A 17,447-nucleotide genomic window follows, 5' to 3' on the forward strand; every position below is an offset into this window, starting at 1 on the left:
TTCATGCTTTTGAGAAACACTAGGAGAGCAGCTTTAGTTGCCAGAGAGCTTGCAAGATATGCTTCAGCCCTGAGTGAGACTCTTCTTCTCAACAAAGGTCAGCTGGCTGGATTTAAAGTTGGATACATTTTTTCTGCAGTCATGGCAGTGATGAGTGTTGTGATGCTGGAGTTGGGTTGGAAGTGGCTGATAGAAGTCATTTTTTTTTTTTGGAAACACTGCAGTTACCACTAGCTACCCTGATCAGTGCTTGTGTCTCCCACAATGACTAACCCCAAGAGACAAAAGGTTCTATGAAGAATTAGATGCCCAACTCTCAGTTTGCTTAGCAACTTTAATGCAATCATAGGTGCGTTTCTGCAGCCTGACGGGGAGTCGTTGGAGATATGGAGTGAAAAAGACTAACAGCAGTCCTACTCCTAGCTAGAACTGTTCAGCACACAACCTCATCACCAGTAACACTTTTCTGTTTGCCTACCTTAATAAGACCTCTTGGATGCACCTCTGCTCTAAGCTTGGTATTTTATTGATTATGTCATTGTCAGGAGAAAAGTAAGGCAGGATGTCAGAATAATGAAGGGCATATGTGCGGTGCTGACTGTTGGACAGGTTGCAGGCTAACTGTCTCTAAAATGAAGCTCCACATCAGACTCAAAAGATGACCAAAAGGAAGCAAGGCTATGAAAAGAATTAATCTAGTTAGATTGAAGAACCCCAGCGTGGCTTCAGCACTGGCTGAAGACTTAGTAACTAAGCTGGTTGACTTACATCTTGCTAGCTGTGCAAGTCTAGCTCTATCAGTGCAACAATTCCAGTGTCCACCTATTTGCCCAACATGTGGCAGGACATTCCATGCCCAAATTGGGCTGACCAGTCATCTTTGGACACATCACACTTAGTTTTAATGTAACTAATGGTGCTGAGGTCCTCATCTATGATGCTGGACAAACAACGCTAAATCTGCATGTAATTTTCTAAACCTTTATATTAGAGATTTATGATAAACCTATAAAATGTATTGATTCAAGATTTAATAGTGGTAGCAATACTGGGATGGTCAGCATTTGTGTCATTGAAGACTGTGGGTGAAAGAACTGTGCACCAAGAAAAAATATGGTAGACATAAATATGATCTCACCTGAGGCTGCTGGAGTATTGGTAGGAGTTGAAACAGCGGCTTGATTTCGAGCATGAGCAGGTATGAGGATTGAAGCCAGAGATGGATTACTTGACAATTCTAGAAGGAAGTTGAAGAAAGATCATGTATAACAAAGCACAATTCAATCATCTCATTTAGCAGACCTCCTGATGAATCCAGGAATGTAAGGAAGCTCTATGAAGAGTTCTGTGATAACCATTACTGCCATGGAAGAATAGACGAAAAAGATTAAATCCCACCCGTGCTGCCAAGCATACTGCTGTGATGCATATGGGAAGGACAGAAGAATGCCAATATTGTTTCTAACACTTAAAAAATACTTCACCTTTTTCTATCAAAACTAGATTATGTGCCACATTCCTTTTTTTAAAAAAAAAAACCTAAAACAGTCCATCATAAGCAAGAGACTAAAAATGTCACGAGAGCCAATTTGGTATAGTGGTTAAGGCATCAGGCTAGAAACTGGGAGACTTTGAGTTTTAGTCCACCATAGGCCCAAAGCCAACTAGGTGACGGTGGGCCAGCATTTTCAACCCTAGAAAAGAGGTAATTGCAAACCACTTCTGAAAAAATCTTGCCAAGAAAACTGTAGCAATTTATCCAGGCAGTTTCCAAGATTCAGAGATAGTTGAATTCAAGGGGAGAAAAAGAATGTGATAGGTAGAAATATTATTTAAAATAGTAAGAAAAAATGATTGGCAACAACATAAAAGTAAAGAAGTTCAAATTATATTGGTTTACCCTTGCGTAGTTATTGTTACAAATATGTTAGTGAAGTTACGAAAAAGAGCAGTTAGCTCCTGATGACTAGATGGATAGGTTCATGTTGTCTCTTGGTAACAATACAAAAGTGTTTTGCCATTATCTTCTTCTTGCACATCTTTTTTATTTGCTTTCAGCCCTGGCATTGGCTCATAGATTCCCAGTTTTAATCCTTCTTAAACTTTTTAAAGATCAGTCAAGATCGGCTATGTGGCTCTGACATAACAGTGACAAGATTAATTTTCTCTATCCTGCATAACTGCATTTACACAATTCCCAAGGAGTTTCCAGAAATGGTTTGCCACTGCCTTATTCCAGGATGGGTTGGTTTTTTTTTTCAGTTTTACTAATCTAGCCAGCTAGATGGCGTTTCAAGATGATGTGCCATCTACAGTGGGTATAAAAAGTCTACATACCTCTGTTAAAATGCCAGGTTTTGAGAGGTAAAAAAAAATCAGACCAAGACAAATCATTTCAGACTTTTTTCCACCTTTAATATAGCATATAAGCTATACAATTAAACTGAAAAGGAGTGAAGAATTACATTCACTTTTTGTACAAATAACCAAACAGAACTGCATAATAATAGTAAAGTCCTACACATACCTGGTCAGAGGCTTCTTGGCCTTTTGGTTAAGATCAAATGTATATTTACAGGCAACATTCCCAGCTATAAAGGAATTTTTTAAAATGATCTTCCTACATTACTATATCAAAACATTTCTAATTAAAAAGTACTGGTTTTAGAAAGAGAAATATAATTTTTACTACTAAAAGTGGGCAGGAAAAATAATCTGAAAAGGGCTGGCCTCCCTTATAGTACTGAGAAGACACCATTTTAAAAAATGTTTCCTATGACAGAAACAAAGGAACTGGTTGGTTATTTTGTCTCTTCGACAAGTTTGGGCTACAGACATGATCCCCCAAAATATGAAACTAAATAATGATTCTATTTAACAATATTTAGCACTATTTGAAAATATATTTAATCTCATTGTGTGTGTATATGCTTCCTATTTTATATTTCAAAAATAATCTTCATTAAAAATTTAACTATTCATTGCTCTAACATACTTCTTCATGTAATTATTGCACTGTGGACTATAACCTCATCTACATTCATTTATTAATAGTTCATTTATTAATAATCAACTAGGAAATGTGATAGAGATCACTTAGATTATGGATTCAATTACGTTTTACCTCATTTGTCTCTATCAATAATAAACTGGTTTTACACACACACACACACACAAAATTTGCAAATGTTTCCTTCTATTCCAACTCTCCAGTTTATGCTATGGAAAGAGTATTTTCTTTTTAAGTGCCCAACACTTTATCCATCATTTCATCCTAACTTCACTTGATAGGGTGCCATATTCTGGCATAATGTTTCAAAATTACCTTGAGTAGTGAAATTAAAGAGTGCAGGTTTCTCTCGACCACTTGGTAATTTGATGTTTGGGTCCCGTAATTCATCAAAGAAAGAATGTGCACATGCTTCCAGTGGAGTCAGGCGGGCAGTTGGGGTATATTCCAACAGACGGCTACATAGAGCTATTGCTTCTGGTGGAGTGCGGGGTCGGAAGACCTATGGGGAAAAAAAGAGAAAGTTTGACCATTTTGTTTTACTCTTATTAACAGACTGTGAGCCTGAACAATTAAGCTGATGCAGGTATTATTTTGTTTTTGGTGTTGTTGTTGTTTTTAAAGTTAACATCAGATTTTTACCAACTGGCTAAGGCAAAAATGCTTATTGGCAAGGAGCTAAATTGAATAAAGTTGAATTTACCAAATCCCTGAGGATATGATCGACATCCAGCACCAAGCTGAGGAAATTTAGGAACAAAGGAAATAATACCTTTAAAAACATAAATAATGCGGCTAGCTTATGCAGATGGGCTGGAAAAAAGGAAAAAAGCAAGTGATTGGGATATTTTGAGGACTGAGTGTTATATAATCCCATTTAAAACCTAAACACAAAACATAGATTTGGATTTATCAAACTGGTTTATGCTAATTTGTTAATAGTTTTAGTGGCTCTTTTAAATTACTTGACAAGTAATTAATTAAAATGCTTCATATTCTCAACATGCAATTATCACTTTTGCACTGCATATTTTCTTAGCAATTCAGGACTGCCTTAAATGTTAAACTTCCTGACAGTGAAAACAATTAATCAGTGGAATGGGTTGACTCCATAGATTGTGCTCTAGTCCTAAACTGCTTTTTCACTTATGTGGAATGTGGCCTATAGTCTTGGGAATATAAACAGTGGTTAAATCCTTTGTGTATTGTATGGTAATCTGAATTCACCGTTCCACAAAATGAAAGCAATAGTACATAGACTACATGCAAAATCAAAGACAGATCTGCATAAATATATTTTTAAAAGACACATTAAATACATGGAAAGTGTTTCAAAGATATTCTAGTCTCTAATTTAGGCAGGGAGAGACTGAGCCTAATTTTATATGCTACTATAAAAACAATTAGTTTTTACAAAGCAATCAAAATGTTAAAGGGAGAATCCCAAACATCAGGCTAAAACAGAACAGAATAGAATTTAAATGAAAACCAAAAGAACCAAAATGCTAATCAATTTTTAACCACTATATAAAAATCCCAAACTAATGCTGAAGCAAGTATGCATTTTTTGACAAGGCAACGTTGATGTAACCGAGTGATGGGATGATGAGAGGAGAGTACAACTCTTCCTACTCCAATTCATTACTGGAAATTCCTCTCTCACTCACTCATATATTTAAACACCCAACCTCATGTAGTTTCTTTCTTCTAATTGCACTGAAATCCAGTTTTTGATTTGTATGAGAAAACTGTATGAAAGGGAAAGTGCTCCCAATCCATACACTAGGCAATTTCCCTCTGTAAATGGACCTGAAAAAGCAGGATTTGAAATCCTGTGAATATTGTTTCATCTCACTTAGTTAGCCTTGCCTTACCTTATAACTTAAGCCAGGAGAGTGATGAGGCACTCTCAGCTGTTCTCCTAATTCTTTCATTCCAAGAGCGGCAATTGCTTTATAGACCTGATAATTTTCAGATGAAAATAATATGAGGGGAACTATTGCAATAGCAGCTTCTGAATAGAAAACACAATACAGTAGTAATTGTGCTTGGGCACACATTTTTAAAAGTGAATGGATAAGAGATTGAAAAATAGTCTTACACATTTGGTAACATACATGATGAGATGAACAGTGGGGGTAGAATTTAAGAGCAAAGAAATCAATGCATTGGTCCAAACTTTTCCTTTAGATATCCAATTTGGAAACTAATTTGGATTTTTATTCTAAAGTGATTCATTAGATGTGCACAGTTTTATTATTCTGAGATAATTTTGAGAGTTATGTATTAAAATGACATGGGGCATTAATGTCGATTATTATTTTAATAGCAATAGCAACAGAACTTAAACGTATGTACCACTCCATAGAGCTTTAGAGCATTCTCTGGGTGGTTTACAATGTCAGCATATTGCCCCCAACAATTTAGGTCTTTGTTTTACTGACCTTGGAAAGATGGAAAACTGACTCAATCTTAAATCACACCAGGATTGAATTTGAGATTGTGGGCAGAGTTAGCCTGCAATACTGCATTTTAACCACTGCACCATCAAAACCCCTGGTCATTTAAAAAAATCTGCTTTCTGCTTTACACTCTATTTCCTTGTTTCAATTCTTTCTTGTGACTGTTATGAGCACATACAAATACTACAGAACAAGGAAATTTAAAGTATTTTTTCACTACAAGCCCTGGCTGAAATGTATGATCTCTCTTTGAAACATAGAAGAGTATGCGGATTTGGGAATTTTCTACTGAGGATGCAATTGTTGCCTTTTTAAATTTAATCAAAAAGTAAAATCTGTATGTTTCAAATTTATGTTGGGAGTTTGTGTAATAAGACTGATCTTTTTTTTCCTCGAGGGAAAACAAACCTCTTAACCAGATAATTATTCTGAATGACATTTCAGTACATGATTACTAGATTTTGTTCAATCTCTAAAGGTGGTACGAAACGAAAGGCGATGGATGTGATGGAAGCAAGGATGCTTTGTATGAGGACAGAAATGAATGGAAGACTATGGAAAATTAGTTTTAGCTACATTCCCTTTTCTTACCTTATGCCATATCTCTTTTGGCATATTTTCATGCCTTTTTTGTGATCTATAAAATGTTCATCCATAATTTTGAACACATTACCCACACAGTATCTTTGTCCCAATATGAAATTCCAAGTGAAATTCAATCTACTGATTACAAAGGGATATTTGTAAAGAAACACATTTAATCTAATATCCGCCAGATCTTTTAGAATATGTCTTATCATCTCTAATTATGACAATTTTTAACTTGCTTTTCTTTATTTTGAGGGAAACTATTAATATAGCATTCACTAATAAGCTAGCAGAAATTGTTCTCATATATCTCCACATGTTCTATAATTAAAATTGAAGCAGCCAATATAATTGCAAGCATAATCAGGGGTCTATTTTTTTTTTTTTTGGAAACTTGAAATGAGTCATGAGATGTTTGCATAAATGTTGAAAAATGTAAATGTTACTTCTATTCCCAAACATCTATGTTACAATAGGAAGAGAATATTAGCTGGACTGCTCCTTGGGGTCTAATAACTTGGTGTAAATTCTAATTTTGTTTCTATTTTCCCAGCAATTAACCTGATGATATGGAAAAAAAATTATATACATACCCGTACTCCTGAGGTGAAATGTCCTGTTCCTGACGAGTCCTAAGGATGATAATGCAGTGAAATAATCCAAACAGGGGGAGTCAATCCAAAAGAATAGTCCAGCAAGGAAAAATATATCCAATATTATAAGAAATCCAAAGTGATGGGGAAATATTAAATGTTTAATACAATTAGAAATTTTAAACACCAGCAAGTCCAAACTCAAAAAATTAATAATAATTTTGCAAAGCTGAGGCATAATATAGAAACATTTTATTTTTAATGCATGTTCCAATGCCAGCAATTTTACTAAAAAGTAACAAAAATATGAAATCAAATGTCCGTACAAAAGTAAAATTATATTGAATTTTCAAAACTAAACTATAGATCTCCTTCCTATCTTGGAAAGAGATAGACACAGGAAGGAGCATGAGACATGCAATCATGCACAGACTCATTTTTTCCTGATTATTTATCCTAAAAGCACAACTGAAAAGTGTTCTGATGTAACACTTCTAAAAGAGAATCATTAAGTTTCTCATTTCTAAGATGACCGCTTTAGATGTCTATAAGCTACACCAGGCCACCGCGGATTATTCTTCATCTTGGATTGACTTCCCCGCCAATGGATTTTTTAGCATTTATATTTTTAGCTGATATTTCATTAGGATGCTTCAGGAACTGGACATGACACTTCAGGAGTGATGGTAGGATCTAACTTACTTTCCCCCTTTATTGTGGTTTCCTTCCTTATGCCCTCAGTCATTTATAAGTGCAGGGGATTTATGTTTTTCTTTTTAAGAGCAACTGATGATGACAGAAAGACACTGCATTCTTTATCTCTTCTCACTTCAATCTGTTCTGATGCTTTATTCACCCACTAAGAACTACTTAACAACATACAAACAAACAACATTAAAAGCAAGGGACTGTCACAGTTACAGGTCAAGCAGTCAATAATACAGTTTGCCAACACTTAAGCACAATGGGGCTACCAAAACAAGGGATGTTTTCAGCATTCTATTGTGCTTATGTGTCAAAGGACATCTTGTAAAGTTCACTGTTAGCTGTGAACTGCCCTCACTATTATGTTTTGAAGAGAATAATTACTGTTTTTCATGTAGTTTTCAGTGAGGGAATTGCTTGCATAAATAATCCGCGGATTAGTTTTTAGTCTGCGGACTAAAACTTAGCACTTGGGTCTAAAAGCCGGCCCGTCGCAATGAAATCTATTGAAATCTGAAGCAATCTTGACCAAGGAAAGGAGAAGCTGACAACACAAAGAATAATGCAAGTGGGCAGACTAACCTTTAGTATGCAGACTAAATACGGCCAAGTAAATGCACAGGAAAGCCACAAGCAGAAAACTAAAATTAAAGTGACACGTGTGAATGCTGACTAGAACTATATGATTTCAATTATATATTGGAAATTATATTTTACTATAACCATGGATAGTATTTTAATTAATATGCTCAGTTTACTTATTAATATAGTATATTAAATGACATAAAATGCCATGCTGGCGGGGAGGGGAGACCTATCATGAATATAGCCATGTAATATATGTCTGTTGAAAGTTCCAACTTTCTCCAGGATAAGCCATTTCATTTTCTTCTGGAGCCACACAGGAATTACCATTTTGTAGCCCTGAAACATGTTCAATTTGCACTGCACTGTTATGGAGAGGAGAGTTCTATCCTCATTTATGCTCTGTTTCTGCCTAGTTATCTCATTCCCACATTGATATTTAGATATATTTAGTACATTAAACCTAGCACTGTTTTAGGATTTTTTTTATAATCAATTTCAAAAAATCTGACAGAATTGTCCATTAAAATTTAGGAATTATATTCATGATTTTATTTGGCCATGATTTGCACTGTGTGTCTTGGAGGCAAAATATTAGTGAGCATCTATAAGATTTTTAAAAGTGGTACATTTTCCAAGTTTAATATAAATTTCTACAACTTTGTCCCACATGCCACATGCTCTACCACCTGCAGTTAAGGATACAGCACACTGGAGAACAAGTATCATAGAATTTTACTTGGCTGTAATAGAAATATTGTATTCAGCAATAACTCTGTGTAGGTTTTTTTTTTTAAAGTGAAACTGGAACTGCTCGTTAAAGGTATGGAACAGCCACTCAAAAGTTGTTCTCTGAAACTCTGCTGGAAAATCCTAGCTGCTGCTCTGTGCTGCAGGAGTAGTGATATGTAGTTAACTGAGAATATGAATGAAGCTACAATATGATGCTAAGAATTTTGACAGATGTGGCCTATTGAAGTGCAATATGAAAGAAAACAGCAGCTTAACAGCAGTTAAGACATAGTAGTCTTAACATAGAAGAGAGAAAGGAGAGAGGCAATGAATCAAAAGTCAAGGAATAAAGCACAATGTACATACATTCTGCATGAACCCAATCCTACCCAGTGTTCTGATCATGGAACTATACTGCATTCAGCAAGTGGTTGAGAATTCTTTCATTTATAAAAAATGAAAATTTTAAACCATGAGTTCAAAAAGTGCCAAAACAAGATTAGCCAAAGGACTTTCTTTTATGTTAAAAAAAGTTTTATTTGGGGGTGAGGAGAGTCAATAAAAGTGATTTTTTTAACAAGGACATGTGGAAAATGTACTAGTGATACTACACATTTATAAAAAGAAGCCAAAATTAGATTTTTAAAGATTTTTTTCCTTGAAACAATTGTGCAACTATTGAATATTTATAAAAAAACATATATACTTGCTTTTCAGGGAATAGCTTCATAAAGTTATTGGCAGTCCAATCCTACATTTATTTTACAATGTCTTTATCTTACCATTATTATGTGACATCATTTACTTTATTAGTGTCAACATATATTTTAAGTCTTTTTAGGCAATCATATCTCAGATTCTATAGTTTTTTTATTTAAGCTGCTGTATATTTAATGTGCACTGCATATAATGAACACGGTACTGAATTTTAAATCAATGAATTAAAATAACTGAAAATCAGTTATTACAAACTCTTGAATTGGCTACTTGTTGATATAAATACACTTGCAAACTCTTCAAAACTAATGTGACTCATTTATTTGATTTTTTTCTTAGGTTTTTTTAGTATGTTTTTTTCAGTTTGCTCTAATGTAACTGTTCACTATATACATCAGAACAGAACATTAATTCTTCCCATTAAAAGCTGGAACTCAAATCTCCAATAAAAAAGGAATACATTATTAATCTATTGTATGCTGTATATTTTTTCTTAACCAAAACAAGCAAAGAAGAAAACTGTTGTGAATCAAGCTAAAACTCTGGTACAGCACAAAACATATTAAAAACTCACTTCACTAGATCAAGAAACTAAGATATATAAGAATAAAATCTTACCACTAATTGCTTTCCATTGAGAAAACTGTCAACAAACCCATGGGTGGTAGTGAGAAGAAAATAAATAAAATGATACAAGTCCCATTTGTGGATTGTTGATCAAAGCTTTTGAACACTATCCAAGTAGCATTAATTTTACTGCTCTATTAACTATCCTTATGAAATGGAAGGTCTTCACTTCTAGCTTTAGTCTCCAATCAGATGCCAATGGAATAGAGCCAAGAATAGTGACACAAGAACAGTGCAAAATAGCATAGTTTTGACTGCTGAAAGCAGCTGCATGAAAAAATATGTTTTATTCCTGCTTAGCAAAACAAATCACTTTATTCTGAAAAAAATGTCTCTTGTCCTCTGGCAAATCGGAGAGGAAAGGTTATATTTCTGCTATATATATATGCAAATACATAAACCAAAAATTGTAATTTTCAGTCAGGCTTCAATGTTTGTCATGCACAAGGAATTGCTTGCTGTCTTCATGGCCAAAACCACAGAAATGATCTCAGTCTGGTATTTGCAAACCTTTTCAAAGTTGCAGAACCTATTCTTGGTTTTTTTTTTAAGTGAAATTCCTGTTTCCTGCCTCTCAGAGTGATGAATCATCATGAGCACAACTGCCTTACCTGGAGAGAATGAGCATCTGAATATCAGCTGCTAAACACTGCATTTTCCAATGCACCTTGAAAAATTATATTTATTTTTTTAAATAGTAATTAGTATCTCATTGCACCCTGTAAAATTTGTTCAGTTAATTAATTCAATTTAGGCACTGCCTGACTTCAACTGACTTCAACTGTTCACAATAAATTTACATGCATACACTTAGGTAAAGCAGACCTGCTATGCTTAGAGTTGATATGTGATAATCATTTTAGATTTCACATTATATTCCATGACGTAACTCCTACAGGTGTTAGAAGTCATATAACCTTTTTGAAATGTGAATTAACTTGACCAACCCATGAACAAGCTAGCTAATTTGGGACATATTCATGAATATTGTCAGAGAACAAATAAAATTAAATAAAAGTTCTAAAAAATCATCCTGAAGAACCTTTTTTTTCTGAATCTTCATCTTGTTAGGTATTAGTTAGCATGGCAAGAACACATCCTCCAATTGGTAAAGTATATATATGCTACTATAAAACATAAAAAAAGGACAGAACATGTTTGATAAATTATTTTTTAAAGTTTGCAAGTATATTTGTATTAGACAAAGCACCTTCAAGAATTCATAACTGTTATCCATGTAGTATTGCTTATTTTGGCTAAAACTCCTTGCTATTATTTATTATTTATAATATTTATATTATTAATATAAATATTAATACAATACACAAATACATGTATCACATAATTTTAACAATTTAATATACTATTTTTATATTAATAATCAACAATAATATTAATAATTAATAATCCTTGCAAATGTTTGAATTTAAAATCAAATTTCTCTATGGCCAAGCTCAATTTGTTTCTGTTGTTCCTGGGAAAATATAACTGACAAATAGACTAGTAACCACTGCAAAAAGGAGCTGATAAAGTATTAGAAGGTACAACTGGACCTCATAGGACTAAAGTAATTTTATTTTGTTAATATTAGATATAATTTTATAAATGTATATATAATTTTAAATTTGTATATGTAATTATTTATACATATAAATATATACTTTATATATTCTAATTTTAGATTTTTTTAAATTGAATTTCTTCCATCTTCCCAAGTCATAGAAAGTTATCATGTTACAATAAGTCTCTCTGTGTTACAGGACTGTCCTTCCTTGTTAACATTTCTATACCAAAAAGTCATCTTCATTACAACCTTCAAGATTCGGTTCACCAGGCACTCCAATACAGTCCTTAATTTAACTTACCCGATCATTTCCCAAACATACCAACATTTTTGCATTATGACCATATTAAAAAGCTCTCATAATTCTTAAGTTTAAAAAAATTCATATTGGTCTGAAAATAAACAAGAATATACTTTTTCTTCCTTCCTCTGGGTAAAGAAGTTACCAGGAATGGATCAAAAGCAACGAAGACATTCCACTTACATGTCTGTTATCTTAGAACAATGCTGGGGGCAATTTCCCTCAATATGGGCTCATATTTAACTTTTTTTTCTTTGGCTCCAAAGGTTTCAGGAGACATGTTAGTGACATGGCAAATTCTATGTACCATGAATTAACTCAAAGCCTTTTAAAAATATTTTCGAGGGGAAGGAGCTCTTCAAATAAATACATATATTAAACATACCAGAGTATTAAGCACATTTAAGTGTGAGCATTTTTATAATGGAGGCAATCTACCAAAAGTTTGCCATTTTGGCATTGTTCAAAAAGTTTTATACAAGCCTACATATTCATTCTCATGCTACTTACTAAAGTTTATGATGTGACTTTTCTTTGTTTAGAGTGTATGCAAGAATACATCAAATAAGATAATCTTAAATGAGGAGCCTTAGAGAAGAGTCTTAGAAAAGAACCACCAGTCTTTGAAAGGAAATCTGGGGTACAGAAGGAAAGACATGATCTAGCCAATAGCATGGAAAATTACAAAAGAAACAACTCTTTCTGTATGATTTAAAATTATAATTGAGAAAGCAAAGAGTTAGTGAAATCAAGAAAATGTCTTGATTTCCAAAACTGGACTAATTTCTAAAGCTTACATAGAAGCTAGTCCGAAGAGCATAAAATAATGAATCATTTCATCATTTATAAGCCAAGAAACAAATTTGAGCATCATGTCTGATTCAGAATGCTGTCTCACAGAAAAGAAGATTCTATATGCAACATTCCATCTTCTGCCAGCACATTTCAGTATACTATATATTTTTCTTAAGATTAGTCATTTACTGTAAACTGTGTACACAATTATTAGGCAAGTATTTTGACCATATCATCCTTTGTATGCACATTTTCCAAGCTGTATAAATTTAAATGCTTAGTGGATATAAGCATAGTAGGTTAATAAGTTGTTTATTATTCTCATTTTAACAGATGCAAATAAACAAGTGAGATGGGCAAATTTTTGTTTTTAATTTAGCTGCTCTAATTCTGCACATTAACAGTTGCCCAATAATTGTGTACACATAGATATTCTCCTAAGAAAGCCAAAAGTTCACTTTTACTTTCTTAAATATTCAGGTTTGAGGTTTATTAACATTTTGGATTGACCGAGAGCACTGTAGTTATACAATAATAAAATTAATTCTCCAAAATACAATTTGCCTAATAACTGTGCACACAGTGTATGTATGCGTTAAGAACATTCATTTCTTTTCCTTTCTTTTGTAATCACTAAAAATCAACTAAAAAGTGCATGAATGTGTTTTAGTTCAGACTGGCTGCAATGTCGTGCCTTAGGCTTCCGATTTCTCAAAATAATCTAATGGTTTTATCAAAAAGATTTATCATTTTAAGATCTCAGGTGCAAACAGACAATGAGGTAATTAGTATCATCATCAAGATCTAGTCTAATATAACACAAGTAATAAAATTTAAACTTCATTATTCCTAAAAGTCAGTAAGAAAGAGACTCAAACTGAAATATGTTAAGATTACTGACAAGATCTTTTTGGGGTTCAGAAATATTGCTTCCAAATGATTAGGTCAACCAAGTAAGCTCTTCTATTAATGTTAATGGAAAAAGTTCAGAGAAGAGCAACTAAAATGATCAAAGGCCTGGAGGCTAAACCATATGAAGAACGGCTGCAGGTTTGAATTAAGGAGAAACTTCTTAATAGTGAAGACAATTAACCAGTGGAACAGCCTGCCTCTAGAAATCATACGCGCTCCATCACTGGAGGTTTTTAAGAAGAGACTGGACAATGTCCTATGGCACGCATGCCGGAAGTGACACACAGAGCCATCTCTGCCCGCAAACGAGTCATCGCCCCAGCTCAGTTCCACTGTGTATGCGCGTGGACCTCCTGCCAGCCGATTGTTGGGTATCTGCTGTGCATGCATGGGTGTGGCACATGTGGGAGGGTTGTGTACGCATGCGCAGGGGGCGGGGAGCGTGAGGGGGTCATGTGTGCATCCGCAGGGGGCAGGGGGAGCATGGGGGGTCCCACCACATACAGAGGGGGGCAGGGGGAGCGCATGCACAGGGGCGTGCGTGTGCATTGCATTATGGGTGCAAGCATGTGCGCACACGCACTTTCGGCATGCAACGACAAAAAGGTTAGCCATCACTGGTATAGGTTCTCCTGTTTGAGCAGGGGACTGGACTAGAAGACCTCCAAGATCCCTTCCAGCTCTGCTGTTCTGTTCTATTCTATTCTATTCTATTCTTTGTTCCTTTCAAAAGATTACACAGAACTTGACTGAGGTTCAGCAACACAACTGTCCACCTAGTTGATTGTTCTCATATCATCCTATAGCTTCAACAATCTTTACACTATATCCCTTGCCAGCAAGTAAACTTTGTTACAATTGTAAGGTGTCCTCAAACTGCAAATATGAGTCTACAATCAGAATAAAAGCTACTGTGAAACTGCAAACTTCAATCTATGAGGAAGAATCTCCTGTGAAAGGGAAGGCCTTGCCCGCTTTTTCAACAAGAGAGAAATAAACTTCAAAAAGATTAGTTTCTTGTTCTTGTAAAAAAGGACAATCTGATTTAACTGCTATATGGAAGAAAGAGAACTCTGTATTATGCTTTTGACTGGAGATAAAACTGGTAAGTTGCATGGACGTGAATAGTTGTGTTTTTTTTATTGCTCAACTAGATTTTTGTAAACCTTTAACACTGTCTGTTTAGCCTCTAAGGAATATAGGGAGTGTAGCTGAAATCTTCAATGTTTTCATTTTTTAGGAAGAGTTTGGGCTGAAAATATGGGCTTAAAATTGTACCTTTTTATTTTTGCAAAATCTCAGTGAAAACATCAAATAGCACTGAAGTGGATTTTCAAAAACCAAGATAAGAGTGTGGCCACAGCCTGTGACTGGCCATCTCCATTCCATTCCATTTTGATTGCAGATGAGAAGAAAAATCTGCATATTTCAGTCATATCAACGAAAGTATTATTCTGAATATAGATTAGCAATTTATGGAACTATTACATAATATAATGTGATAGTTTTGTTTATTGCTTGTGAAAATAAATACAGACCTCAGTGTTGAATATGCCCCGTCACACATACACACACAACCATTTCAGACTCACCTTAGTCCATGGATGTGCTTTAATCTGAGGAAATTTAAATTCTGTATAATTTGGATTCATTTCTCTAATTTGTTCTCTTGTGGGAGTTCCAAGGACCTGGAAAATAAAAAGGATGAACTATTAAACATTTCTTCAAGAAAGGGATCATTACCCTTAACACACAGTAAATTCACTGAAAAAAATACAAAAAAATACAAAAAATACAATCCAGTATGGTATGTATTTTAGTTTCCTTGAGCCTGTGTGCAGTATCAGAACTTTTTGGTGCAAAACAAAAGGCAAAAACTGGTTTTCAAAGTAAACCAAGCCAACTAACCAAACAAACAAACAAAAATTACAGGAATCTTAAGTCACAGCCATGTTCAGACTTGTACAGTACTGATGAACTTTTAAATTGTCTTTTATGAATTCATAGACTTGGGTTTTGACTACACTGAACCTATTCAAAAACTTTTATTGCTTCCGGATTTCCTGACAGAAATCCTTACATTAACCATATCACATATGATAAAAAAAAAGGCAGATAAAATGTCCATTCCCTAGTGGAATGTGGTAGAAAGGAAATATCTGGATGAAAGGCACTTTATCCCAATAAAGGTTAAGGAGCTGTTGATCCTAATGCAATTCATATAACTCTCCCTCTTGGCAGGCTGATATCATGGCTATTGAAAGTCTGGTATTGCAAAGATGAATGTGAGCATTAGCCACCAGTCTGAAAAGCTTTGAAAATCAAATAGGATCACAAAAAAATAAGCTGGGACAAGTAACAATGTAGGTGACTAAAATGGACGAAATATTTTATAAAATGTGAATTAGAAAAACAGAGAGATAGTCACAAAGTGCATCTTTATGAAAGTTACAATGCCAAAACATCATGAACCTGAAACTCAAGAGGCCAAAATGCTTGTTTTTTTAGTCTTGAAAGGACTGGATTTAGCTGAGTATTTTAGCTTAAATACTAAATTTAGCAGAATAAAAGTGTTAGAGGATTTCGGACAGGGTATAGGAACCCCATCTACCTTACTCCTAAGGAAAAATAGGATTGAATCCTCCAAAGATCTAGGCATTATGTCTGCCTCTGATTGAGGAATATTAACTCAGAATGTTTCAATAGGTGAGGATAATCATGTAAGCCAATTATAATAGTGTAGCAACCCATGGCTACTATGGTGACCATTAGATAAGAAAGAGGCATATTTGCAAAGACTATCTTCAGCAGAAGGGGATTAGTAGAAGACCATGCAGAAACCAAGACAATGTTGTCTGGAACCTTGGAATATATTCTGCCTTTGCATACAAAAACAGAGTTATTTTTTCCCAAAATGCAAACAATCTTGGGCTGCTCCAGACATATTTATTGATTGTCACAGTGGAACACTGTCCCGTTCATGGGAACTGCCAGAATAAAAACTGAATATAAAACACCAATGAATTGGGGGGGAGGGTTTAAATGAAAACACCAATGCTATATTTGCACAGTGAAAGTGGAGTGCATTTTGTGTTTATATACCAATTAACCATAGCATTGCCTAATTTATTCCACAGTTTGACTTTGGAGAATGTCCTTGAATGTTGAATCAAATTTTCAGTTTGTTGATCTATGGTGGATTTATTATAGAACAAATACTTTGGATGTGAAGGAATGAAGTATATTTTTCTATAATAGGAAACATTTTTTTTTTCTTGCAAGATCATGGGGAAGGGAAACCAAAACAGTTGGGAGGCATACTGTGATAATTCTCTACAGATAAAATATATCAGCATATACTTGCTGAATACACAATCAGGATTAAAAACATAGTTAAAAGCAGCAATATTCCTATGAGGTTGGAATTATAACTAATAGAATTAGTAATAATAGAGAACTATTTTGACAAATGAGGTTATTATAACAAGTCAGCCCCTAGTTTGAAGAAACATCAAGTTTTCATCAACTTGCTATAGGCCAGAAGGGAAAGGGCAGATTACACTTTGGATAAATGCCATCAGAAATGGCATCGAGAGGGGAGGGGAGGAAACACTGAAAAGTACACTTATTTAGCCCCTAAAAATGCCAATCGTTAACTGAGAAGATATATAGAAGCCTGACCCTAATCCTGCTAGAACCTATAGGGAAGGACAGGGAATGAGATGGTCTCAGATACCAGGCTCTGAACATGAAGGGCTTGAAAGATAACAAGCATTATTATCTTTAATAATAATAATTATTATTAATATTAATAAATAAGAATTTATTTATAAAATGTATATCTTATAATATACCC

The 17,447-nt window shown here is 34.4% G+C and overlaps 1 protein-coding gene across 14 annotated transcripts in view; it reads right to left on the minus strand.

Annotated features, from left to right (window-relative positions):
- Positions 1-17,447, minus strand: part of GSK3B (glycogen synthase kinase 3 beta) — a 145,554-nt gene that overhangs the window by 48,597 nt on the left and 79,510 nt on the right. For 5 of the 14 annotated variants that reach the window (XM_087957227.1, XM_087957217.1, XM_087957221.1 and 2 more), the window contains 4 exons: positions 15,184-15,279; positions 6,654-6,692; positions 3,326-3,512; positions 1,139-1,237 (listed from right to left, as the gene is read on the minus strand). In XM_087957227.1, the coding sequence (XP_087813353.1) occupies positions 1,139-1,237; positions 3,326-3,512; positions 6,654-6,692; positions 15,184-15,279 (421 nt within the window). Of the gene's footprint in view, positions 1-1,138; positions 1,238-3,325; positions 3,513-4,884; positions 4,972-6,653; positions 6,693-15,183; positions 15,280-17,447 lie in introns of all 14 variants that reach the window. The other 9 variants (XM_087957225.1, XM_087957226.1, XM_087957215.1 and 6 more) reach the window with 3 other exon arrangements.

Source organism: Notechis scutatus, chromosome 2, assembly GCF_049901735.1.
Source record: "Notechis scutatus isolate UNSWTSFEM ecotype Mainland chromosome 2, rNotScu1.2, whole genome shotgun sequence".
Classification (NCBI taxonomy): domain Eukaryota; kingdom Metazoa; phylum Chordata; class Lepidosauria; order Squamata; family Elapidae; genus Notechis; species Notechis scutatus.